Genomic DNA, 27,497 nt, shown 5'->3' on the forward strand with positions numbered 1-27,497 from the left:
AACAGGGGAGTTTGAATACACAGAATCCAAATAACATGACTCATCAATTATCCAGTAGATATTCTTCATCTAGATTGTATGCAAATAGGTCACAACTGTGACACATCTGATTAGGAATCATTAGGAATCAAATCAAATCAAATCACATTTTATTTGTCACATGCGCCGAATACAACAGGTGTAGACCTTACAGTGAAATGCTTACTTACAAGCCCTTAACCAACAATGCAGTTTTTAAGAAGAATAAGTGTTAAGTAAAAAATAGATAAAAGGTAGAAAATAAAAATAACAAATAATTAAAGAGCAGCAGTAAAATAACAGTAGGGAGGCTATATACAGGGGGTACCGGTACAGAGTCAATGTGTGGGGGCACAGGTTAGTCGAGGTAATTGAGGTAATATGTACATGTAGCTAGAGTTAAAGTGACTATGCATAGATAATAAACAGAGAGTAGCAGCAGTGGGTAGCCATTTGATTAGCTGTTCAGGAGTCTTATGGCTTGGGGGTAGAAGCTGTTATGAAGCCTTTTGGACCTAGACTTGGCACTCCGGTACTGCTTGCCGTGCGGTAGCAGAGAGAACAGTCTATGACTAGGGTGGCTGGAGCCTTTTACAATTTTTATGGCCTTCCTCTGACACTGCCTGGTATAGAGTTCCTGGATGGCAGGAAGCTTGGCCCCAGTGATGTACTGGGCCATACGCACTACCCTCTGTAGTGCCTTGCGGTCGGAGGCCGAGCAGTTCCCATACCAGGCAGAGATGCAACCAGTCATGATGCTCTCGATGGTGCAGCTGTATAATTTTTTGAGGACCTGAGGACCCATGCCAAATCTTTTCAGTCTCCTGAGGGGAAAAGGCTTTGTTGTGCCCTCTTCATGACTGTCTTGGTGTATTTGGACCATGATAGTTTGTTGGTGATGTGGACACCAGGGAACTTGAAGCTCTCAACCTGCTCCACTACAGCCCTGTCGATGAGAATGGGGGCGTGCTCGGTCCTCTTCTTTTTCCTGTAGTCCACAATCATCTCCTTTGTCTTGATCACTTTTAGGGAGAACACCTGCTCTTTCCATGACATAGACTGACCAGGTGAATCCAGGTGAAAGCTATGATCCCTTTTGATGTCACTTGTTAAATCCACTTCAATCAGTGCAGATGAAGGGGAGGAGACAGGTTAAAGAAGGATTTTTAAGCCTTGAGACAATTGAGATATGGATTGTGAATGTGTGCCATTCAGAGGGTGAATGGGCAAAAACAAATATTGAAGTGCCTTTGAAGAACTGTTGTTGCTGGGTTTTTCACGCTCAACAGTTTCCCGGGTGTATCAAGAATGGTCCACCACCCAAAGGACATCCAGCCAACGGCAGGCCAATGGTCGAAAACAAGTCATTGATGAAAGAGGACAAAGGAGGCTGACACGAATTGTGCAGAGCAACAGACGGGCTACAGTTAGCCAACTGACAGTCCAGTTCAACATTGGTGCCCAAAGACCCAATAAAAAAATGCACAACTTGTCGTATCTTGACATTAATGGGGTATGGCAGCCGACGACCTTACAGAGTTCCACTTCTTTCACCAATAATTAAGAAACTGCGATTGCAGTGGGCTAAGGGATGAAAACACTGGACACTGAAGAATTGGAAAAATATTGCCTGGTCTGATGAATCCCAGTTCCTGCTGTTTCACGCTGATGGTAGGACTAGGGTATGGATAAAACCACATGAGTACATGCATCCATCATGCCGTGTGTCAACATTGCAGGCTGGTGGTGGTGGTGTGATGTTGTGGGGTGTGTTTTCATGGCACACATTGGGCCCCTTGATAAAAGTGGAGCAACATTTGAATGCCACAGGATATCTGAACATCATTGGCAATCAGGTGCATCCCTTCATGGCAGCAGTGTATCCATCTACAAATTGATATTTTCAGAAGGATAATGCCCGAAGCCTAGGATTGTCCAGGAATGGTTCTACGAACATAACAGTGAATTCAGCTTACTGCAGTGACCTGCCCAGTCACCAGATCTCAATTAAATTGAGCATCTGCTGAATGAGTTGGAATGAGCTATTCTGAGTAGATATACACTACTAACCAACTTGACACAACTGTGGGAAGCATTGGAGTCAAAATGGGCCATCATCCCTGTGGCATGCTTTCGACACCTTCTAGAGTCCATGCCCTGACGAATTAAGGCTGTTCTGAGGGCAAAAGGAGGTGCAACTCAATATTAGGAAGGTGTTCCTAATGTTTTGTATGCTCAGTGTATATCATAATGAGTGGTATCGGTCTTCGTGAGTGTGATGATAACGTGTGTGTTAGTGATGCGCGGGTTGACTCATAACCCGCAGTCTCCGCAGTTATATCCGGGGGGCGGACTGGTTTAGGGTCATTAAATATTGTGTGGCTGAAGGGCGGGTGGGTGGCAGGCAGGTTGGATAAATAAAAAAATCCATAAATGTATAATTATTGTGAAATGTATATAGGCTTCATTTAAGTTTTTCTTTATTAATTTTAGGTTATCTGGTATTAGTGCATAAGCCTATACACATAACTATACACACGCCAAATAGCCTACACAGCCAATCCCAAATAATGCTTTTGCGAACAGGCAGAAAAAGGTAACGTCTTTCCACGGAGGCAAAAAGGACACTGTCGAAGTTTAATTCAATAAGACAAAAGCTGTGAAAGGAGAGTTGAAAATAAAGAGAAGGGAGGGCCAGAAAAGTCATGTTTGGAAAATATTTGGTGGTGGTAAAAGAGGATGATAACAGTCACAAGACGGGACTTCAAATAGGCCTGTGGCATGTCAGGGGAACTGTAGCCTACTGTTTAGATGGGTTAAATGCAAACTGAAATCTGGACACTGACTAACCAGAATAACCTACTGTTTTTTAGCAAACTACATAATACTAGTCCCGTACAAATCGACATCCCTGTGTTTTGAGAAAAAAGTCTGAGTTTGACAGGTATTGCTCGCGGTTTGAGCAAGAAAACATAACTGATTGGATCAATTGAACGAAGTGTGTAGCCTATATATGAAGCACCTGCATGCATCAACTTTCACAGTGAATGCTTTTGTTTATACGTTTTGTGAGAATCATCACCAAATGCATCATTAAAACATATTGCGGCTATTTAATGAAAAATATCTGATGTGAAATGATGTGATGTGATTAGTCAAAAGACCAATTAGTGAGAAGAAGAAAAAAGATCTGAATTGGGCTGCCTGTGTAAACACAGCCTATGTCTCTCACTCCCTCTCTGTATTTAATGTCCATCTATATTTAAAGCAGCTAACAGAGTGCATCCTTCACTTCTAATCAATCAAGCCCTCCTCCCACTAACATGTATATACTCTCATCCTCTATGTATCCCCCTTTTTCCCCCGTGAAGTTCCTGCTCCCTATTAGACAAGTACAGTTACGCATTATCATTTACAACCCTTTAAAAAATCTCTCTCTCTCTCTCTCTCTCTCTCGGCAGATGTATTCTTTATTATTATTGCTATCCTGGTACGCAGCTGTGTGCCTCTAACTGGCAAGACACTGCGCAAAGCCTACATGCTCTCCTCTCTTTCCCCACCAGTACCTTTCTGTGTGTTGTTTCCATTCAGTGGCAGGTGGCTGTATACGGTGGGGTCCAAAATTATTGGATCGATTGATAAAGATTAACAAAAAATATTGTATAAAATAAATAATACAAATACTGAGCTATATTGTATGCTCCAAAACATGGAAAGATTAGATTATTTTATACTAATACAATTCTGTATAAAATCAGAGAAAAATATTTTATTTAAGAAGTAAAAAATAGAGAGAGAGATCCCCTGTTTTCAATACTCCAGCACCCACCCCTTGTGAGGATAATGACACTGAGACTTTTTCTCAAATGTTTTATAAGATTGGAGAAGACATTGGGAAGGATCTTTCCTCCATCCAGAATATTTCGTCTGCACTTATAGACTGCCCTTTTCAATTCAAACCACAGGTTTTCAATGGGGTTCAAGTCCAGAGAATGAGATTGCCATTGCAAAATGTTGATTTTGTGTTCAAAGATAAAACATTTTAGAAAAAGGCTCAGTGTGGTTATCCTCGCCAGGCAAGGGTGCCGCAGTATTGAAAACAGGGGAGCCAATCATTTTGACCCCTATTACTTCTTAAATCAAATATTTCCATTGTTTGAGCAGGGTATGGTAGTAGGTGCCAGGCGCACCGGTTTGTGTCAAGAACTGCAATGCTTCTGGGTTTTTCACGTGCAACAGTTTCCCATGTGTATCAAGAATGGTCCACCACCGAAAGGACATCCAGCCAACTTGAAACAACTGTGGGAAGCATTGGAGTCAACATGGGCCAGCATCCCTGCTTTCGACACCTTGTAGAGTCCATGCAAGTCAATATTAGGAAGGTGTTCTTAATGTTTAGTACACTCAGTTTAGATAGTGTTCATATTTGAACAGCTTCAGTAATGACAAAATGAGATATGCCTTCTCGTGGGGATAATCCACTTCTCAAACTCACACCATTCCAGATAAGAATATCTCTGTGGACCCAGCAAGGCCCAACACTAATCTGCCCTTTAATTAGAATTATGAAAGGCTTTTTAGAAGCATATTTTCTCCTCTTCGCGTACCTATTCACCACCATTCCCCCTTCCATCCATCCTCCATCCATCTTCCATCCATCCTCCTGTCACGAACAGAAGAGGACCCAAGAGCGCAAGTTCAAATTCAGAGTTCTTTATTCAAGGTTACAGGCGGGAAAAGGAGTCCCAGGGGTGTCAGGGGTCTTTCAGGGTCCTCCTGTGGGTACCTGTGCTCCGGGGGTCACCAAATGTCCGGGGGTGTCCAGTCCAAGTGCTTAGTGTGTGTGTTCCCCAGTGATGGAGCGGCGTATCGGGCTGAGGGTGGTGAAACGTCTGGGCACGCTCATCTGGTGGTCGGAGACCTGGGGGAACACACACACACAACAGCAATATGAATGGCAGGCAGAAGTACAGATCAGGGCTGGGCAAATATCGTGGTGAGAGACAGAAGGCAGAAACGAGTTACCGGAGGGGCTGAAGATCGGAGAGTAGTCGAGGTCCAGAAGGCAGGTTGGGATAGACGGGGCAGTAGAACAAGGAGGCAGTCAAGAAAGGATCGGTATCACAAACAGGAGTCAGAGCGCAGACAGGCAGGTTACTGGTCCGGGTTTGAAGACGATCTGACAGGGCTTGGCTGAAAAACCAGGGCTTGATATACTGGGAGAGGTAGTGGGGAAATGCAGTTCAGCTGGCAGAGTAATTAGAACAGAGTGAGGCAAGGTGAGGATGGTGAGTGGGAAATGCAGTGCAGCTGGCCAGGTAACAAGAGCAGAGCAGGGCAGGTGGAGCTAGTTAGGCTGAGTAGAGAGAGGGAGGTGAGCAGAGTGGAAGATAATTGAATGCAATTAATGTTGCTACCAGGGAGAGAGAGTGCTCATGACAGGACCCCCTCCAAGGGACGGCCCCAGAAGTCCCAAGAACAACATCATGCCGGGAGGGTGGAGGGGAGCAGGCGGCGGGTCAGAACTCCTCCGAGCGGTCCGAGTGAATCTCCTCATCCTCAGAAGGAGCTGGAGGGTCACGGTCGGGAGACAGGACAGGCACTGAGACAGGAGCAGGGCGGGCCGGACGGCTAGGAACCCCTCTTGGACGGCTCCCTACGGATTGCAGGCTGATCAGGATGTAGTCGGTGGAAGTCAGTGATAAGGGTCCGGTCCACTATCCTCCTGGCCGGGATCCAGGTCCTCTCCTCTGGACCATATCCCTCCCAATCAACGAGGTACTGGAGACCCCTACCCCTTCGCCTAGAGCGGAGCAGCCGCCGGACGGTGAAGACAGGACCGCCATCTACGAGGCGCGGAGGAGGTGGCGCCGGAGCTGCAGGGACCAGGGGACTTTCATGGACCGGCTTGACCTTGGAGACGTGGAAGGTGGGGTGGACCCGCATGGAAGCGGGCAACTGAAGTCGGACCGCCGTTGGACTGATGACTTTCTGCACAGGAAAAGGACCAATGAAGCGAGGGGCCAGCTCGTGATACAACCCGCAGCGGCAGATCCCGGGCAGACAGCCAGACCTTCTGACCAACCCGGTAAGTAGGTGCTGGGGTCCTCCGTCGGTTGGCACCGACGGCGTAGCTGGTTCCAGACTTCAGGAGCACAGTGCGAGCCTGGGCCCAAGTGCGGCGGCAGCGGCGGGCATACGCAAGAGCAGACGGACAGGTGGCATCCGCCTCCTGGCTGGCAAACAGTGGAGGTTGATACCCGTAGACACACTGAAAGGGGGGAGAGCCCGGTGGAGGAACTGGTGAGTGAATTATGGGCATATTCCACCCAGAGCAGGTGTTGAGCCCAGGCCCGGGGATTTTGGGAAGCCACACACCTCAGTGCCTTCTCCAGCTCCTGGTTCATGCGTTCAGTCTGGCCGTTTGACTGCGGGTGGAATCCAGACGATAGGCTGGCGGTGGCCCCAAGGAGATGACAGAACTCCTTCCAAAAGGTTGCTGAGAATTGCGGGCCCCGGTCTGACACTATATCCTGGGGTAGGCCATGGATACGAAACACATGTTCCAGGACCACCTGGGAGGTCTCTTTAGCAGAGGGTAGTTTGGGAAGGGGCACGAAGTGGGTCATCTTACTAAAGCGGTCAACAATGGTAAGGATGACTGTGTGTCCGTCAGAGGGCGGAAGGCCCGTAACAAAGTCCAGTGAAACGTGGGACCAGGGCCTCTTGGGTATGAGTAGGGGTTGCAGCAACCCAGCAGGAGGCTGGTTGGGAGTCTTGTTTCGGTTACAAGTGGGACAAGCTCGGATGAATTCTCGGACATCCCGTCTCATCCCCGCCACCAGAACCGCTGGCGGACCAGATGAAGGGTGCGAGTGATGCCGGGATGACAGGCCAGACGGGATTCGTGCCCCCACTGAATCACAGGTGACCTGAGATTTGCTGGAACAAACAGACGGTTGGGGGCGCTGGTGCTTGGACCTGGCTGGTCCCGAAGAGCCTCCATGACCTGCTTCTCGATCTCCCAGGTGAGGGCCGCTACGACCAAGTGGCTGGGAAGAATGGGAGCTGTCATGGCGGTGGTCTCGTCCTTCTGAAACATCCGGGAAAGAGCATCAGGTTTGATGTTGCGAGATCCCGGGCGGTAGGAGAGCGTGAAATTGAAGCGCGAAAGAACAGAGACCACCGCTGTTGACGGGAGTTCAGCCTCCTGGCTGTTTGGATATACTCCAGGTTCTTGTGGTCTGTCCACACTACGAATGGTTCCTTTGACCCCTCTAACCAGTGCCGCCATTCTTCAAGGGCGAGCTTGACAGCCAACAGCTCGCGGTTCCCAATGTCGTAGTTGCATTCGGCAGGGGTTAGCCGACGGGAGTAGAAGGCACAGGGGTGCATCTTGCCATCCTCAGCTGCTCTTTGAGAAAGCACTGCACCCACTCCCACGTCCGAAGCATCTACCTCCACCACAAACTGCCTTGCTGCATCTGGCATCTGGAGGATGGGAGCAGAAGTGAAACATGTCTTGAGGATATTGAAGGCCTTATCAGCAGCTGATGTCCATTGGTACGGTTGTTTAGTGCTGGTTAGCGCCGTGAGGGGTGCAGCCACTGTGCTATAGTTTCTGATGAATCTCCTATAAAAGTTGGCAAAGCCCAGGAACTGTTGCAACTTCTTCCGAGACTCAGGAACTGGCCAGGAAGTGACAGCCGACACCTTCGTGAGATCCATCTGAATGCTGCCCTCGGTCACCACATACCCCAGGAATGAAACGGTCTTGGCATGGAACTCGCACTTCTCTGCCTTCACGAAAAGAGAGTTCTCCAGCAGGCGGCGCAGGACCAACCGGACGTGGTGCGTGTGTTCTGACAGAGTCTTTGAGAATATTAAAATATCGTCAAGGTACACAAATACGAACGTATTTAGCATGTCCCTGAGGATATCATTCACTAGGGCTTGAAAAACTGCTGGGGCATTGGTGAGGCCGAAGGGCATGACGAGATATTCATAGTGGCCGGTTGGTGTGTTGAACGCTGTCTTCCATTCGTCTCCCTCCCTCATCCGCACCAGATGGTAGGCATTGCGAAGGTCCAGCTTAGTGAATACAGTGGCTCCCTGCAGCAGTTCGAAGGCAGACGAAAGTAAGGGCAGTGGGTAGCGATTCTTAACCGTGATGTCGTTCAGACCCCGGTAATCTATGCATGGACGAAGAGAACCGTCCTTCTTGCCGACAAAGAAGAATCCCGCTCCTGCGGGGGGAAGACGACGGTCTAATTATCCCGGAGGCAAGAGAGTCATTAATGTAGTCCTCCATGGCCTTTCTTTCCGGGGCTGACAGTGAATACAGACGACCCTTGGGAGGTGCTGTGCCAGGCAGGAGATCAATCGCGCAGTCATAGGGTCTGTGTGGGGGTAGAGATGTCGCCTTGGATTTGTTGAACACCTCTTTCAGGCTGTGGTAACAGGCCGGAACATTGGATATGTCGGAGGTAGCGCTAGATCCTTCCCGGTGAACGGGCAGGGTGGCCCCCTTAAACAGGTCTGGTGACAACTCCTTCCCCACTCACGGACTGTTCCTGTCTCCCAGTCGATGTGGGGGTTGTGCTGACGGAGCCACGGGTATCCAAGAATGAGTGGTTGGCCAGGTGAGTGTAGGAGGTGAAACTGGATGGACTCCTGGTGGTTTCCTGACAGCAGGATTGTCACAGGGGCGGAGATATGAGTGACAGTGCCAAGATGATGCCCATCCAGGGCTCGTGCAGGAATGGGTTGTGTCAGTTGATGATGGTTCACGCCCAGTTGCTGTGCAAGCTCAGGGTCCATGATGTTTGCTTCGGCTCCGGAATCCACAAGGGCGGCCAATGTATGAGTCTTGTCAGAAAGCTGAAGGCGGAGATGAAGCAGGGTCTTTCGGATGGAGGGAGACTGAAGGCTTGTTGAGCTCACCCGGATCTCCCCTACACCTGGTGAGCTGCGGCTTTTGCCGGACAAGTAGCGACACGGTGATTCTCGCCACCACAGTAGAGGCAAAGGTTGGAGCTTAGACGGCGCCGACGCTCCTCGGGAGTCAGAGAGGCACGGCCAATCTCCATGGGCTCAGGCTGATTGAGTTGGCTATGGGACTTGACAGGCAGGGGCTGGACAGAAGCGGTATCGACCCGAGTACGGATGGCAGGTTGACTGAGACGGCCCTTCTCCCTCCTCCGGGTCTGTATACGGCGGTCAATGCGAACGGCAAGGTCAATGGCGGCATCAAGCGTTGAGGGCGGGTCATGGGAAACAAGCTCGTCCCTGATATAGTCCGCCAGGCTATGGAGGAAGGCTTGCACCAGTGCCTCTGGGTTAAACGAGCTTTGACTGGCCAGGGTACGAAAGTCAATGGAGAAGTCTGCCACTGTCCGATTGCCCTGACGGATGGTGAGCAGAGCTTGTGACGCTTCGGCTGTGGGCGAGCCTAGGTCAAAGACCTTTAACATCTCCTCCTCAAAGGCACTGAAGGAGGCACAGGCTGGGGTTTGCCGGTCGAATTCCGCCGTTCCCACAACCGAGCTCGACCGGTGAGATGTGTGATGACATACCCCACCTTGGCTCCCTCTGTTGAGAAAGTCCTGGGCTGTAGTGCAAACTGGATTCGGCAGCTGCTCAAGAATGGTCTTACTTGCTTCTGGTTGCCATCAAAACGTTCCGGGTTCCCAATCCTTGGTTCAGGAGCGTGGGGATCTGGTGGCAGCACTGCCGGGCCTGCAGCATTGGGACCTCCAGCGGAGGGATGAAGGAGTATCGGTGGTACAGGAACAAAAGGACCAGGGGGGTGCAGGTGGAGTAGCCGGGCTTGAGAGTAGTTGCAGGGCTTGGGCTAGCTGTTGTTGCTGCAGTTGGAACTGTTGTTGCTGCTGGTTGAATAGCTGGAGAAGGGAAGCGATGTCGCCAGCCATCCGATTTATGTCTCCCTCAGAGCGTTCCAGTCGCTGTAGGGCAGTCCTCTCTGGCTCTTCCTCCATCGTGGTCAGGGAGTGCGCTGGGTCCATGATGGTCAGATCGTTCTGTCACGAACAGAAGAGGACCCAAGAGCGCAAGTTCAAATTCAGAGTTCTTTATTCAAGGTTACAGGCGGGAAAAGGAGTCCCAGGGGTGTCAGGGGTCTTTCAGGGTCCTCCTGTGGGTACCTGTGCTCCGGGGGTCACCAAATGTCCGGGGGTGTCCAGTCCAAGTGCTTAGTGTGTGTGTTCCCCAGTGATGGAGCGGCGTATCGGGCTGAGGGTGGTGAAACGTCTGGGCACGCTCATCTGGTGGTCGGAGACCTGGGGAACACACACACACAACAGCAATATGAATGGCAGGCAGAAGTACAGATCAGGGCTGGGCAAATATCGTGGTGAGAGACAGAAGGCAGAAACGAGTTACCGGAGGGGCTGAAGATCGGAGAGTAGTCGAGGTCCAGAAGGCAGGTTGGGATAGACGGGGCAGTAGAACAAGGAGGCAGTCAAGAAAGGATCGGTATCACAAACAGGAGTCAGAGCGCAGACAGGCAGGTTACTGGTCCGGGTTTGAAGACGATCTGACAGGGCTTGGCTGAAAAACAGGGCTTGATATACTGGGAGAGGTAGTGGGGAAATGCAGTTCAGCTGGCAGAGTAATTAGAACAGAGTGAGGCAAGGTGAGGATGGTGAGTGGGAAATGCAGTGCAGCTGGCCAGGTAACAAGAGCAGAGCAGGGCAGGTGGAGCTAGTTAGGCTGAGTAGAGAGAGGGAGGTGAGCAGAGTGGAAGATAATTGAATGCAATTAATGTTGCTACCAGGGAGAGAGAGTGCTCATGACACCTCCATCCCTTCCTCCCACAACCTCTTCTCACAATAATCCCAATAATTTGTCCTACTACTGCACTACTGTACTACTGTAATCTCAGTGGCTTCCTCCTCTAGCAGTCACAATCCCTGTAGCTGGCTGGCGTATTAACCCAATGACTGCAAGCAATAATCAGTGGCTTAAGGCTCACTTAAAAAAGGATGAAATAATATAAATTAAAATAAAGAAAAGAGAGATAAAATAGAGGAAGGGGAAGAGGGAACAGAGGGATGTCAATTGTTGCCTCATCTGCAAGTGGCTATGTGCCCGAGTGGGGTAGGAAGAGTGTGTGAGACAGCAAGTGAGAGAGAGACCAACAGAGAGAGAGAGAGAAAGAGAGTGCACATGTGCGAAAGGGGAGGAGGGAGAGCGAGGGAGAGCGAGGGAGAGCGAGGGAGAGCGAGGGAGAGCGAGGGAGCAAACAGCGGTGGAAGTGGGTGGCGTTCTCTGCTGCAGGGATCTGTCCAGGAGCAGAGCTACACAGCAGTACAGAACCGAACAGAACAGCACAGAACAGCACAGACGCACGGCTCCAGCTATAAGCAGCCCAGAGAGGACCAGACAACACACACAGACAGAGCGAGATTGAGAGAGAGAGAGAGAGAGAGAGAGAGAGAGAGAGAGAGAGAATACCCTGCTGTCCACAGTGACCTCAAGAGAAACACCCCAGAGACTGAGGGAGAGAGGGGGGGAGAGAGGGGTGATCAAACAGACAGAAATACAGAGGGAAGGAGAGAGGAGAGAACACAGGAGAGAAGAGAGGACACGCCATCTCCATGGACACAGGGAACTTTCTGCAGCACACTGAGCTCTCTACGATGGTCTGCATTCTATGCCTTCCTGAGCCACTCAATTATTAATCTTTCCCTTCTCGTCTGATTGTGAAACACAACTTTTCCTTTTAAAAGTTTGAGAGACGGATGTCTGGGTATTTCTTACCTACCAACATATCTTTGTTTCTGATACTACTGGCTGTTTTTCTGTCTGTACAACAGAGCAGGCTTTGGATCTTACCTGTATGCCTGAGTGTGTGGGTGAGTGTGTGAGTGGGTGGGTGAGTGTTAGTGAGAAAATGTGTAAATGGGGTGAATGAGTGTATAAGTGATTGAGTGAGTGTTAGTCTGAGTTTGGATTCAATGTCAGAAAGGCTGGAAGACCGGTACCTCTAACTTACAAGCGACTTCATCTTTCCTCACAGTTTTCCCCATGTTGATTCTCTAAAGGGGACTTTGAAATCTCTAAGGACCTTATCAAGAAGATTTGTGTTTTTGAACAGGATCATTTTAAAGGGTACGTCCTTTGCGTGTAAGGAGCCAGTGAAGGAGACATTTCTCCACCTTTGGCTCCCATCAACTATTTGAAGAAGGCATTCCTCTCTCATATGCATACCCTTTGAGAGACTCTTTTTTTCTACTCTTCTCTACCCCATCAGGAGTGATTGAGGAGGACAGTGGCAGATCAGCTCCAGTGACGCTCCAGTGGCCACGTCAGCCCCTGTCTCTGTGTCAGGATGGCTGGCTGTACCTGCCGCTGCAGACAGGGGGTGCTCAAGTTCATTCAGTCTCTACGCAGACTCGTCTCTGGGACGCTCACCAAAGGTACTGTACCCTCCTCATCTACCACCCCTTTACCTCCTCTGTTTTCTTTCAGTTCTCTTATTTTCCCTGGCATCATCCTTTACTCTCACGCTAGATATGTACTGTAGATATGATAGTGTACTTATTATGCGAGAAAGGAAGTAACTACACTATCGTTCAAAAGTTTGGGGTCACTTAGAAATTGCCTTGTTTTCCATGAAAACATACGTGAAATGAGTTTGAATAGGAAATATAGCAAAATTAATAGGAAATATAGTCATTGACTAGGTTAGAAATAATGATTTTTAATTGAAATAATAATTGTGTCCTTCAAACTCTGCTTTCGTCAAAGAATCCTCCATTTGCAGCAATTACAGCCTTGCAGACCTTTGGCATTCTAGCTGTCAATTTGTTGAGGTAATCTGAAAAGATTTCACACCATGCTTCCTGAAGCACCTCCCACAAGTTGGATTGGCTTGATGGGCATTTCTTACATACCATACGGTCAAGCTGCTCCCACAACAGCTCAATAGGGTTGAGATCCGGTGACTGTGCTGGCCATTCCATTATAGACAGAATACCAGCTGACTGCTTCTTCCCTAAATAGTTATTGCATAGTTTGAAGCTGTGCTTCGGGTCATTGTCCTGTTGTAGGAGGAAATTGGCTCCAATCAAGCGCCGTCCACAGGGTATGGCATGGCGTTGCAAAATGGAGTGATAGTCTTCCTTCTTCAAGATCCCTTTTACCCTGTACAAATCTCCCACATTACCACCACCATGCCTCCACCATCCTTGAGAGATGGTATCAAGCACTCCTCCAGCATCTTTTCATTTGGTCTGCGTCTCACAAATGTTCTTCTTTGTGATCCGAACACCTCAAACTTCAATTTGTCTGTCCATAACACTTTTTCCCAATCTTCCTCTGTCCAGTGTCTGTGTTATTTTGCCCATCTTAATCTTTAATTTTTATTGGCCAGTCTGAGATATGGCTTTTTCTTTGCAACTCTACCTAGAAGGTCAGCATCCCGGAGTCGCCTCTTCACTGTTGACGTTGAGACTGGTGTTTTGCGGGTACTATTTAATGAAGCTGCCAGTTGAGGACCTGTGAGGCATCTGTTTCTCAAACTAGACACTCTAATGTATTTGTCCTCTTGCTCAGTTGTGCACCGGGCCCTCCCACTCCTCTTTCTATTCTGTTTAGAGACCATTTGCGCTGTTCTGTGAAGGGAGTAGTGCACAGCGTTGTACGAGATCTTCAGTTTCTTGGCAATTTCTCGCATGGAATAGCCTTCATTTCTCAGAACAAGAATAGACTGACGAGTTTCATTTTGAGCCTGTAATCTAACCCACAATTGCTGATGCTCCAGATACTCAACTAGTCTCAAGAAGGCCAGTTTTATTGCTTCTTTAATAAGCACAACAGTTTTCAGCTCTGCTAATATAATTGCAAAAGGGTTTTCTAATGATTAATTAGCCTTTTAAAATGATAAACTTGGATTAGCAAACACAACGTGCCATTGGAACACAGGACTGATGGTTGCTGATAATGGGTCTCTGTACGCCTATGTAGATATTCCATAAAAAATCAGCTGTTTCCAGCTACAATAGCCATTTACAACATTAACAATGTCTACACTGTATTTCTGATCAATTTGATGTTATTTTAATTGTCAAAAAAATTGCTTTTCTTTCGAAAACAAGGACATTTCTAAGTGACCCCAAACTTTTCAATGATAGTGTATGTCTGGTCAGTTCCATGTAAAAGGACCCATGAGCACCAACATGTGAAGTTCATAGGAGCATGTCAAATTGGCTGACAAATGACAGCTAAGAGTTTATATATAATTTTTTTATTAAGGCATATATAACATTTTCAACCATTTTCCATCCTACAAATTTTGAATAAGCAAAGGCTTTGATTTCTTAGAAAACATCTACAAGAAAAAGTCTTAAAATGTATAAGAAATACATCAAAACACAATAATGTTGAAGACCCCTACCAGCACTTATATTTAGTTTAATAGAGAATATATTTGCCTTCTGTAAATTTAAGAAACATTGCCTTGTGCCTTGAAATTCCGTTCTACATTGTAGAATAATAGTGAAGACTTCAAAACTATGAAATAGCACATATGGAATCATGTAGTAACAAAAAAAGTGTTAAACAAATCAAAATATATTTTATATTTGAGATTCTTCAAATATCCACCCTTTGTCTTGATGACAGCTTTGCACACACTTGCCATTCTCTCAACCAGCTTCATGAGGTAGTCATCTGGAATTCATTTAAATTAACAGGTGTGCCTTCTTAAAAGTTAATTTGTGGAATTTCTTTCCTTCTTAATGTGTTTCAAATCAAATCAAATGTTATTTGCCACATGCGCCGAATACAACAGGTGTAGACATTACCGTGAAATGCTTACTTACAGCCCTTAACCAACAATGCATTTATTTTTAAATAAAAAAGTAAAATAAAACAACAACAACAAAAAGTGTTGAGAAAAAAAGAGCAGAAGTAAAATAAAATAACAGTAGGGAGGCTATATACAGGGGGGTACCGGTGCAGAGTCAATGTGCGGGGGCACCGGCTAGTTGAGGTAGTTGAGGTAATATGTACATGTGGGTAGAGTTAAAGTGACTATGAATAAATAATTAACAGAGTAGCAGCAGCATAAAAAAAGATGGGGTGGGGGGGCAGTGCAAATAGTCCTGGTAGCCATGATTAGCTGTTCAGGAGTCTTATGGCTTGGGGGTAGAAGCTGTTGAGAAGCCTTTTGGACCTAGACTTGGCGCTCCGTTACCGCTTGCCGTGCGGTAGCAGAGAGAACAGTCTATGACTAGGGTGGCTGGAATCTTTGACAATTTTTTGGGCCTTCCTCTGACACCGCCTGGTATAGAGGTCCTGGATGGCAGGAAGCTTGGCCCCAGTGATGTACTGGGCCGTACGCACTACCCTCTGTAGTGCCTTGCGGTCGGAGGCCGAGCAGTTGCCATACCAGGCGGTGATGCAACCAGTCAGGATGCTCTCAATGGTGCAGCTGTAGAACTTTTTGAGGATCTGAGAACCCATGCCAAATATTTTCAGTCTCCTGAGTGGGAATAGGCTTTGTCATGCCCTCTTCACGACTGTCTTGGTGTGTTTGGACCATGATGGTTCGTTGGTGATGTGGACACCAAGGAACTTGAAGCTCTCAATCTGTTCCACTACAGCCCCGTCGATGAGAATGGGGGCGTGCTCAGTCCTATTTTTTTCCTGTAGTCCACAATCATCTCCTTTGTCATTGTCACGTTGAGGGAGAGGTTGTTATCCTGGCACCACACGGCCAGGTCTCTGACCTCCTCCCTATAGGCTGTCTCATCATTGTCTGTGATCAGGTCTACCACTGTTGTGTCGTCGGCAAACTTAATGATGGTGTTAGAGACATGCCTGGCCATGCAGTCATAGGTGAACAGGGAGTACAGGAGGGGACTGAGCACGCACCCCTGAGGGGCCCCCGTGTTGAGGATCAGCATAGCAGATGTGTTGTTACCTACCCTTACCACCTGGGGGTGGCCCGTCAGGAAGTCCAGGATCCAGTTACAGAGGGAGGTGTTTAGTCCACTTAGTGATGAGCTTTGAGGGCACTATGGTGTTGAACGCTGAGCTTTAGTCAATGAATAGCATTCTCACGTAGGTGTTCCTCTTGTCCAGGTGGGAAAGGGCAGTGTGGAGTGCAATAGAGATTGCATCATCTGTGGATCTGTTGGGGCGGTATGCAAATTGGAGTGGGTCTAGGGTTTCTGGGATAATGGTGTTGATGTGAGCCATGACCAGCCTTTCAAAGCACTTCATGGCTAGAGATGTCAGTGCTATGGGTCGGTAGTCATTTAGGCAGGTTATCTTAGTGTCCTTGGGCACGGGGACTATGGTGGTCTGCTTGAAACATGTTGGTATTACAGACTCAGTCAGGGACATGTTGAAAATGTCAGTGAAGACACTTGCCAGTTGGTCAGCACATGCTCGGAGTACACGTCCTGGTAATCCGTCTGGCCCTGTGGCCTTGTGAATGTTGACCTGCTTAAAAGTCTTACTCACATCGGCTACGGAGAGCGTGATCACATAGTCATCCGGAACAGCTGGTGCTCTCATACATGCTTCAGTGTTGCTTGCCTCGAAGCGAGCATAGAAGTGGTTTAGCTCGTCTGGTAGGCTTGTGTCACTGGGCAGCTTGCGGCTGTGCTTCCCTTTGTAGTCTGTAATAGTTTTCAAGCCCTACCACATCCGACGAGCGTCAGAGCCTGTTTGATGGTTCGTCGGAGGGCATAGCGGGATTTCTTATAAGTGTCCAGGTTAGAGTTCCGCTCCTTGAAAACGGCAGCTCTACCCTTTAGCTCAGTGCGGATGTTGCCTGTAATCCATGGCTTCTGGTTGTTGTATGTACGTACGGTCACTGTGGGGACGACGTAATCGATGCACTTATTGATGAAGCCAGTGACTGATGTGGTGTACTCCTCAATGCTATCTGAAGAATCCCGTAACATGTTCCAGTCTGTGCTAGCAAAACAGTCCTGTAGCTTAGCATCTGCGTCATCTGACCGCTTTTTTATTAACCGAGTCACTGGTGCTTCCTGCTTTAGTTTGAGCCAATCAGTTGTGTTGTGACAAGGTAGGGGGGTATACAGAAGATAGCCCTATTTGGTAAAAGACCAAGTCCATATTATGGCAAGAACAGCTTAAAATAAGCAAAGAGAAACGACAGTCCATCATTACTTTAATACATGAAGGTCAGTCAATACGGGACATTTCAAGAACTTTGAAAGTTTCTTCAAGTGCAGCTGACACAACCCATTCTGCAGACATCTTTTAATCTTAATATGGAGCAGTTGTTTAAGAGAGTTTTTGGAAAACATGGTCTCATAAAAAACTGAGGGAGATTTGACTGAAATTCACAGGTCTTCCAGTAAATGTGTTTTTGTAAAATGTTCAGTGTAAATTGTTAAAAGTAGTCCTTGTGCATAGAGTTAAATGGTTTGTTAAACTTCGAAATCAATGCGTTTTTTTGGCATACATTCTAGTAAAACATCTGAGTCTCAGGGCAATTCCATTACCGTGCAATTGCCTGTCTGTAGCCTTTGCATAATATCCTCCATGAGGTTTGTCAACTTGCCTGTAGCACTATATCTTATAAAGAGAGCTCATCTGATCTATAGGTCCATGTACACTTTGACATTAGCTAGGGTAACCGGGACATTAGCTAGGTACTGGGACAAAGCCAGAGGCTGACAGTAGTGAACAGTAGTATCACATGCTTCATTGTCGCCCCGTCATCGACCTCAGGAGATAGGTGATAAGCTCAAGTCACACTGGCACATCCTCTGTTTCCTCCACCCAGGCAACGTCTGTGTGCTTACTCTCTACCTCCCTCTCCTGTTCCACCGCTTAATTTCCCTCTCTCTTTTCCTCCTTCACACATCTATCTGATTGTATCTGTGTCTTCCTCCCCTGGTGTCAGTGGCCTGCTGTCTCTATCCCTCACCTCCTATCACCAAATCAGCAGAAAAGAGCTGCATGGTGTGTCACCATGCCAACACAGCTCAGGAAGACGGCAGATAGCTAAATGCTGCTGGATCTCTATCTCTAAAACACTACATCAGGCGTACACTACAAGACCACTCAGACTAATACAGCTCCTTTATCACATACAGTCTGCTGTCCACTTTATCTTCCTCTATCTCACACTGCCCACTCTACCCCCGGTGTCCACAGAGGGCTAGGAGACTGGCTGTAGGCACGGGCTCAGGATCCTCAGGTTCAGCTTGTTCAATGAAGACTAATCAAGTAATTCAGCCTCTGGCCACCGGTCTGTGTTCTCAATGATCTCACCGGCTGGATAAGGACGAAACAACCTGTCCACTTTCTCTCTAACTCTGGGCTGGAAAATCTACACTATAGACAATCCATCAGTGTCAAATGAACCAGGCATTATTAGATGGCAGTTAAATTAAAACCCAATTGTGAACATTTCACTTGAGGGATTTCTAATAAAAATGGGACCATCGCGCTCTCCCAGAAGTTTGGTTGGTGTGTAAAACCTCTAAATTCAGATAAGCAAATTGGTGTGATGGGTCTCCAGGAGGGATTTATGGCAGAGCCTGATAAAACTCACTGGTAGTGTTTCAGGGATGAGCATTTCTTCTCCCTCTAGGTGCCACGGTCGGTTAGCATGGTGGTGTGTCTGTGTTGGATGGTGTTTTATGTTGAGCGAAAGCAAGGTTGGCTCTTATATATCACTCTGTTTTACAGCTCTGTGTGATACAGTAAGCTCTGGAGGATAATGAAAAAGTGCTTGACATTTTCAGAGAATGACAGTGCAATCAATCTGTCTCTTTTGGGAAGGGTACAGGTGTAAAACCATTGTGTTTGTGTGTGTGTCTGTTTGTGTGTGTGTGGGTGTGGGTGTGTGGGTGTGTTTCCTTGTGTTTGAGTCAGTGTGTGTGTTTGGGTTCTAAACCTAAATTCATGCAGGACTAAGACCTTCCTCTCACTACCCTCTCCTTGAGGCTGAAGCCACAATTGAAGTGTCAGTTTACAAAATGTTCCTCACTGCTTCCATTTCAGGGTTCTCTTTCTCTCCCTCCCACTCTCTCTTTTTTTATGTCCTCATGTTCCACTAAGTACCGTTACCTTTTTTACTCTATCCTTGTCCTTTCATCCTCTCATTACAAATACTCAAATTCCAGCTGAGATGATTTATTCTTCTCTCATTGGCACCGCTGGAATGTTCTGGTGCCAAATCTTCTCCAGCAGAGTCTTATGTAAATGTAACATTAGATCCAGCAAGCCTCTATTCAGGCCCAGCACACTAGCGCACACCCTCTCCTTCCACCTCTTCTCTTTCCTCCCATAATGAGTAAAGAATGAGTGCATGATGATTGTGTGTGTATATGTATGTAGGTTTGTGTGTATTTCTGCATTAGTCTGTGTATGTACAGTGGTGTGAAAAAGTGTTTGCCCCCTTCCTGATTTCTTATTTGTTTGATTGCCCCTTACAACCTGATAACTGGTTGGGCCACCCTTAGCAGCAACAACTGCAATCAAGCGTTTGCGATAACTTGCAATGAGTCTTTTACAGCGCTGTGGAGGAATTTTGGCCCACTCATCTTTCAGAATTGTTGTAATTCAGCCACATTGGAGGGTTTTCGAGCATGAACTGCCTTTTTAAGGTCATGCCACAGCATCTCAATAGGATTCAGGTCAGGACTTTGACTAGGCCACTCCAAAGTCTTCATTTTGTTTTTCTTCAGCCATTCAGAGGTGGACTTGCTGGTGTGTTTTGGATCATTGTCCTGCTGCAGAACCCAAGTTCGCTTCAGCTTGAGGTCACGAACAGATGGCCGGACATTCTCCTTCAGGATTTTGTGGTAGACAGCAGAATTCATGGTTCCATTTATCACAGCAAGTCTTCTAGGTCCTGAAGCAGCAAAACAGGCACAGACCATCACACTACCGTCACCATACTTTACTGTTGGTATGATGTTCTTTTTCTGAAATGCGGTGTTACTTTTACGCCAGATGTAATGGGACACACACCTTCCAAAAAGTTCAGCTTTTGTCTCGTCAGTCCACAGAGTATTTTCCCAAAGGTATTGGGGATCATCAATATGTTTTCTGGCAAAAATGAGACGAGCCTTTATGTTATTTTTGGTTTTCGTCTTGGAACTCTGCCATGCAGGCCATTTTTGCCCAGTCTCTTTCTTATGGTGGAGTCATGAACACTGACCTTAACTGAGGCAAGTGAGGCCTGCAGCTCTTTGGATGTTGTTGTGGGGTCATTTGTGACCTCTTGGATGAGTTGTCGCTGCGCTCTTGGGGTAATTTTGGTTGGCCGGCCACTCCTGGGAAGGTTCACCACTGTTCCATGTTTTCGCCATTTGTGGATAATGGCTCTCACTGTGGTTCGCTGGAGTCCCAAAGCTTTAGAAAAGGCTTTATAACCTTTTCCAGACTGATGGATCTCAATTACTTTCTTACTCATTTGTTCCTGAATTTCTTTGGATCTCGGCATGATGTCTAGCTTTTGAGGATCTTTTGGTCTACTTCACTTTGTCAGACAGGTCCTATTTAAGTGATTCCTTGATTGAGAACAGGTGTGGCAGTAATCAGGCCTGGGTGTGGCTAGAGGAATTGAACTCAGGTGTGATAAACCACAGTTGAGTTGTGTTATAACAGGGGGGGCAAACACTTTTTCACACAGGGCCATGTAGGTTTGGATTTTGTTTTCCCTTAATAATAACAACCTTCATTTCAAAACTGCATTTTGTGGTTACTTGTGTTATCTTTGACTAATATTTAAATTTGTTTGATGATCTGAAACATTTAAGTGTGACAAACATGCAAACAAATAACAAATCAGGAAGGAACACTTCTTCACACCACTGTATATGCCTGGGATATGACCTCACAAGCAATGCTGATAGGACCTGACCTGAGATACCTCCTATCTGCAGGCTTCATGGGCCTGGCTGGGTTGTCATGGGACTGCTCCTCTGCTACACCAGTCATCCACTCAGCACACACAGATACACTCAGAGAGCGCATGGGAGCAGGTTGAATGAAAGAAGGGAAAGGGATAGAAAGAGGGAGAGATGGAGTGAAAGAAGGAGAGTGCCCTACCTTCCTGGCCTCTCATGTACTGTATTTGGATCTCTATATATGGCCAATTGTGGGGGGTTGTGAGAGAGAGAGAGAGAGAGAGAGAGAGAGAGAGAGAGAGAGAGAGAGAGAGAGAGAGAGAGAGAGAGAGAGAGAGAGAGAGAGAGAGAGAGAGAGAGAGAGAGAGAGAGAGAGAGAGAGAGAGAGAGAGAAAGAGAGAAAGAAAGAAAGAAAGAAAGAAAGAAAGAAAGAAAGAAAGAAAGAAAGAAAGAAAGAAAGAAAGAAAGAAAGAAAGAAAGAAAGAAAGAGTGCCCTTGGCCCTTGTTGCATGAACAACATTATTTTCCAATCACAGCAGGCCCAAAACAACAGTAAAGGTCCATGATTTCTATTCAACCCATTGAGGGTTGTATGGTCCATGAATTAAGGGCATGTTTTTTGTCTCCGTTTAAATGGCTGTATGCTATTCTATATATCTATTTGTTTTGCTTCTTTGATCATTTAATGTGAACATTGTGAAGACAAGGTGTAAATATTTCCTGGAACATTATCCAGTGATTGCTTGTGTTCTACCTTATGTTTAGCGCATTACACAAATTACATCCCTGAGTCGCAAGGTGTTAGTATGAGCAAATGTGTCCATTGGACTGTGGCAGATCTGATTTGTTCAGGCATATCTAAACTGCTGAATTAATTAATTAATTAATCCCAAACTAATTACCATAGATGTGTGTGTGAGCTGTATTGGTTACCATGGTTATGGTTAACAGTTAATTTTTTAAATACCTTTCAGGGGTCTTGAGGGGGAAGCTTGAGGGAGTGAAGCGGAACATTGAAATGAGAGTGAGCGCAACAAGAGAGGTGTTGCTGACTGCACCTTCTTCCCAGTCACTCAGCTCTCTCCCAGGGGATTATGGGTAAAGCTGGGCGCCTCTTTCTGGAGAGACCAGAGGAGCACAAACTGAACACACACGCACACACTTGGACACACACAGAGATGAAGGCACATTCTCTCATGAACATGCAAACACAACAAAGAGTCTTACGCACAAACTCACACTCACGGACACACCCACACAACACATGCAAACTTCAAATGGGCCCACACACCTTGATACACGCACATCTACGTTCCTACAAAGGGTATAAGGGCTGATCACGCACATTGGCATACACTTGGGTGAGTTTAGTTAGAACACTTGGACTCAGGTCCCATTGGGTGGGGTGTGGGGCCACAGCAAGGTCATTTGTCCCCCTCCATTGCATCCTAGCCCTGCCCCTTACACCCTGGCTACACTGGCCACATTGCGTGCGCGAGCATTGCAAAATAAATGTATTTGTATATGTTATTCAATCATTTCATCCACACTGCTTGCGCGCGTCTGCGTTGCCGGATGCAAAAATATAACTTATTTCTATTTGAGACGCTTGACGCGCTGAGAGTCCCGCCTCTCCCACCTCCTTACTGGTTTTCACAAAGATACAAACCCACGTGGCTGCTTGAAAGACGAACAAGGAGAGATTCATCAAAGACAACTAAATAAAAACTAACTAGGTTCCCTTTTTTATCTGTGGATTAATCGTTTTAATAGAGAAACACCATTTTGTATGACTCCGGGTCAGAATTCTACAAAGAACCAGCTAAAAAGAGGACCATATGCATGTCAGATAAAATAACAACGCAATATTCATCTCCCAGGACAAACTAGCTAGCAACAGCTAAATATCCATGAATGTTTCATGTGGGTTTTGACCTGCCCCAAAATTAATATAATTGATTCACAGTTGGTTTTGGTATTTTAACCTGATGGCGTCTGGTGGGGATAGACACAATTATCATTTTTATTTTTTTATTTTATGTATTTCACCTTTATTTAACCAGGTAAACCAGTTGAGAACAAGTTCTCATTTACAACTGCGACCTGGCCAAGATAAAGCAAAGCAGTGCGATAAAAACAACAACACAGAGTTACATATGGGGTAAAACAAAACAAAGTCAAAAATACAACAGAAATACATATATATACAGTGTGTGCAAATGTAGCAAGTTATGGAGGTAAGGCAATAAATAGGCTATAGTGCAAAAATAATTACAATTAGTATTAACACTGGAATGATAGCTGTGCAAGAGATGATGTGCAAATAGAGATACTGGGGTACAAATGAGCAAAATAAATAACAATATAGGGATGAGGTAGTTGAGCGGGCTAATTTCAGATGGGCTGTGTACAGGTGCAGTGATCGGTAAGGTGCTCTGACAACTGATGCTTAAAGTTAGTGAGGGAGATAAGTGTCTCCAGCTTCAGAGATTTTTGCAATTTGTTCCAGTCATTGGCAGCAGAGAACTGGAAGGAATTGCGGCCAAAGGAGGTGTTGGCTTTGGGGATGACCAGTGAGATATACCTGCTGGAGCGCAGACTACGGGTGGGTGTTGCTATGGTGACCAATGAGCTAAGATAAGGCGGGGATTTGCCTAGCAGTGATTTATAGATGGCCTGGAGCCAGTGGGTTTGGCGACGAATATGTAGTGAGGACCAGCCAACAAGAGCGTACAGGTCACAGTGGTGGGTATTATATGGGGCTTTGGAGACAAAACGGATGGCACTGTGATAGACTACATCCAATTTGCTGAGTAGAGTGTTGGAGGCTATTTTGTAAATGACATCGCCGAAGTCAAGGATCAGTAGGATAGTCAGTTTTACGAGGGCATGTTTGGCAGCATGAGTGAAGGAGGCTTTGTTGCGAAATAGGAAACCGATTCTAGATTTAACTTTGGATTGGAGATTCTTAATGTGAGTCTGGAAGGAGAGTTTACAGTCTAACCAGACACCTAGATATTTGTAGTTGTCCACATACTCTAGGTCAGACCCGTCGAGAGTAGTGATTCTAGTCGGGTGTGCGGGTGCAAGCAGCGTTCGGTTGAAGAGCATGCATTTAGTTTTACTAGTGTTTAAGAGCAGTTGGAGGCTACTGAAGGAGTGTTGTATGGCATTGAAGCTCGTTTGGAGGTTTGTTAACACAGTGTCCTTTGAAGGGCCAGATGTATACAAAATGTTGTCGTCTGCGTAGAGGTGGATCTGAGAGTCACCAGCAGCAAGAGCAACGTCATTGATATACACAGAGAAAAGAGTCGGCCCAAGAATTGAACCCTGTGGCACCCCCATAGAGACTGCCATAGGTCCAGACAACAGGCCCTCCGATTTGACACATTGAACTCTTTCTGAGAAGTAGTTGGTGAACCAGGCGAGGCAGTCATTTGAGAAACCAAGGCTATTTAGTCTGCCAATAAGAATGCGGTGGTTGACAGAGTCGAAAGCCTTGGCCAGGTCAATGAAAACGGCTGCACAGTACTGTCTATTATCGATCGCGGTTATAATATCGTTTAGGACCTTGAGCGTGGCTGAAGTGCACCCATGACCAGCTCGGAAACCGGATTGCATAGCGGAGAAGGTACGGTGGGATTCGAAATGGTCGGTGATCTGTTTGTTGACTAGGCTTTCAAAAACTTTTGAAAGGCAGGGCAGGATGGATATGGGTCTGTAACAGTTTGGATCTAGAGTGTCACCCCCTTTGAAGAGGGGGATGACCGCGGCAGCTTTCCAATCTCAGACGTTACGAAAGAGAGGTTGAACAGGCTAGTAATAGGGGTTGCGACAATTTCGGCGGCTAGTTTTAGAAAGAAAGGGTCCAGAGTGTCTAGCCCAGATGATTTGTAGGGGTCCAGATTTTGCAACTCTTTCAGAACATCAGCTGTCTGGATTTGTGTGAAGGAGAAGCGGGGGGGGCATGGGCAAGTTGCAGCAGAGGGTGCAGAGCTGGTGGCCGGGGTAGTGGTAGCCAGGTGGAAAGCATGGCCAGCCGTAGCAAAATGCTTGTTGAAATTCTCGATTATTGTAGATTTATCGGTGGTGATAGTGTTTCCTAGCCTCAGTGCAGTGGGCAGCTGGGAGGAAGTGCTCTTATTTTCCATGGACTTTACAGTGTCCCAAAACTTTTTGGAGTTAGTGCTACAGGATGCAAATTTCTGTTTGAAAAAGTTAGCCTTTGCTTTCCTAACTGCTTGTGTATATTGCTTCCTACCTTCCCTGAAAAGTTGCATATCGCGGGGGCTATTTGATGCTAATGCAGTGCGCCACAGGATGTTTTTGTGCTGGTCAAGGGCAGTCAAGTCTGAGGAGAACCAGGGGCTATATCTGTTCTTAGTTATGTATTTTTTGAATGGGGCATGTTTATTTAAGATTGAGAGGAAATTACTTTTAAAGAACAACCAGGCATCCTCTACTGACGGAATGAGATCTATATCCATCCAGGATACCTGGGCCAGGTCAATTAGGAAGGCCTGCTCGCTGAAGTGTTTTTGGGAGCGTTTGACAGTGATGAGGGTGGTCGTTTGACCGCGGACCCGTTACGGACGCAGGCAATAAGGCAGTGATCGCTGAGATCCTGGTTGAAGACAGCGGAGGTGTATTTAGAGGGTAAGTTAGTCAGGATGATATCTATGAGGGTACCCATGTTTACGGATTTAGGGTTGTACCTGGTAGGTTCGTTGATATTTTGTGTGAGATTGAGGGCATCTAGTTTAGATTGTAGGATGGCCGGGGTGTTAAGCATATCCCAATTTAGGTCACCAAGCAGTACGAACTCTGAGGATAGATGGGGGGCAATCAATTCACATATGGTGTCAAGGGCACAGCTGGGGGCTGAGGGGGGTCTGTAGCAAGCGGCAACAGTGAGAGATTTATTTCTGGAAAGGTGGATTTTTAGAAGTAGAAGCTCAAACTGTTTGGGCACAGACCTGGATAGTATGATAGAGCTCTGCAGGCTATCTCTACAATAGATTGCAACTCTACCCCCTTTGGCAGTTCTATCTAGACGGAAAATGTTATAGTTGGGGATGGAAATTTCAGAATTTTTGGTGGCCTTCCTAAGCCAGGATTCAGACACTGCTAGAACATCAGGGTTGGCGGAGTGTGCTAACGCAGTGAATAACTCAAACTTAGGAAGGAGGCTTCTGATATTTACGTGCAGAAAACCAAGACTTTTACGGTTACAGAAGTCAACAAATGATAGCTCCTGGGGAGTAGGAGTGATACTGGGGGCTGCAGGGCCTGGGTTAGCCTCTACATCACCAGAGGAACAGAGGAGGACTAGAATAAGGATACGACTAAAGGCTTTAAGAACTGGTCTTCTAGTGCGTTGGGTACATAGAATAAAGGGGGCAGTTCTCCGGGCGTTGTAGAAAAGATTCAGGGCATTATGTACAGAAAAGGATATGGAAGGATATGAGTACAGTTCAGGTAACCCTAATCGTTGGGTAACAATGAAAGAGATAGCGTCACTGGAGGCACCGATTGAGCCGGTCTCGGCGTGTATGGGGGGTGGAACAAAGGAACTATTTGAGGCAGTTTGAGAGGGACTAGGGGTTCTTCAGTGAAATTGTATAATAAGAACTAACCCAAACAGCAATAGGCAAGGCATAATTGACATGGGAGAGAGGCATAAAGCAGTCACAGGTGTTATTAGAGAGAGCTAAGACAACAACTGGAAATAGCGATAACGTTTGGGCTAAGGCTAAACAGAATAAACAGGACAGGGTACTGTGTAAAGGAACAGTCCAGCAGGCATCAGCTGTGCAGCTGAGTGATCATAAGGTCCAGTGAACAGCAATATGTGAGTCCGAGAGCAGTTCAAATTGGTGCTTCAGCACAGCTAGCAGGGAGCACAGTTGTAGTTTGCGTGTGCCAGCGGGCCGGGGCTGGCAGATGGATCTTCGTGGTCGCTGCAACGGGAAGCCTGTTGAAACCACATCAGACTATTTCGTCGGCAAACCAGTCGTGTTGGATCGGCGGGGCTCAGTGTCAACACTAGGAGGTCCCGTCCGGTTGACAGAGAGGTAGATACCCGGGAGATGGGCCTGAGGCTAGCTCAAGGCTAACTGGTGCTTGCTATAGGGCAATGGTAATCAGCCAACAACAGGTTGCAGCTAGCTAGCTGGTTGCGATGATCCGGCGCTAGGGTCCAGTGATTCCGGCAGAAAGTCCGATAAGCTCTGGGTCGATAGCACGCTGGGTCGATAGCACGCTGTGCAAACTGGCCGACGAATTGTCCAGGCTAGAGCTAGAGCTGGCTGGTGGATAGTGTAGGCCACGGACAGTGGTGAAGACGCTAATGGTGACTAATAGCAAGTAGCCATTCAGTTTCAGCTTACGGTTCTTGATGAAAGTTATAAAGAAATAGAATCCTTTCCACGTTGGGTGAGGCGGGTTGCAGGAAAGTATATTTAGTTAAAGAATGAAAAGTAAAAATTGAGAAATATATACAAAATAGACAAAAAAAACAAGAAACGGGATATTTACACAAGGACAATGAATAAAAGCGACCGCACTGCTACGCCATCATGCGCATGATGGCGTACACTGATGCACGCG

At 46.7% G+C, this 27,497-nt stretch overlaps 1 protein-coding gene across 1 annotated transcript in view; it reads left to right on the forward strand.

Annotated features, from left to right (window-relative positions):
- Positions 1-11,266: 11,266 nt before the first annotated feature.
- LOC121579456 (Kv channel-interacting protein 1) overlaps positions 11,267-27,497 on the forward strand; it is a 52,488-nt gene continuing 36,257 nt past the window's right edge. Inside the window, exons 1-2 of the mRNA XM_045224408.1 lie at positions 11,267-12,150; positions 12,293-12,458. Of these exons, the coding sequence (XP_045080343.1) occupies positions 12,371-12,458 (88 nt within the window). The 5' untranslated portion in view covers positions 11,267-12,150; positions 12,293-12,370. The remainder of the gene's footprint in view (positions 12,151-12,292; positions 12,459-27,497) is intronic.

The sequence above is a fragment of the Coregonus clupeaformis genome, chromosome 13 (genome assembly GCF_020615455.1).
Source record: "Coregonus clupeaformis isolate EN_2021a chromosome 13, ASM2061545v1, whole genome shotgun sequence".
Classification (NCBI taxonomy): Eukaryota; Metazoa; Chordata; class Actinopteri; order Salmoniformes; family Salmonidae; genus Coregonus; species Coregonus clupeaformis.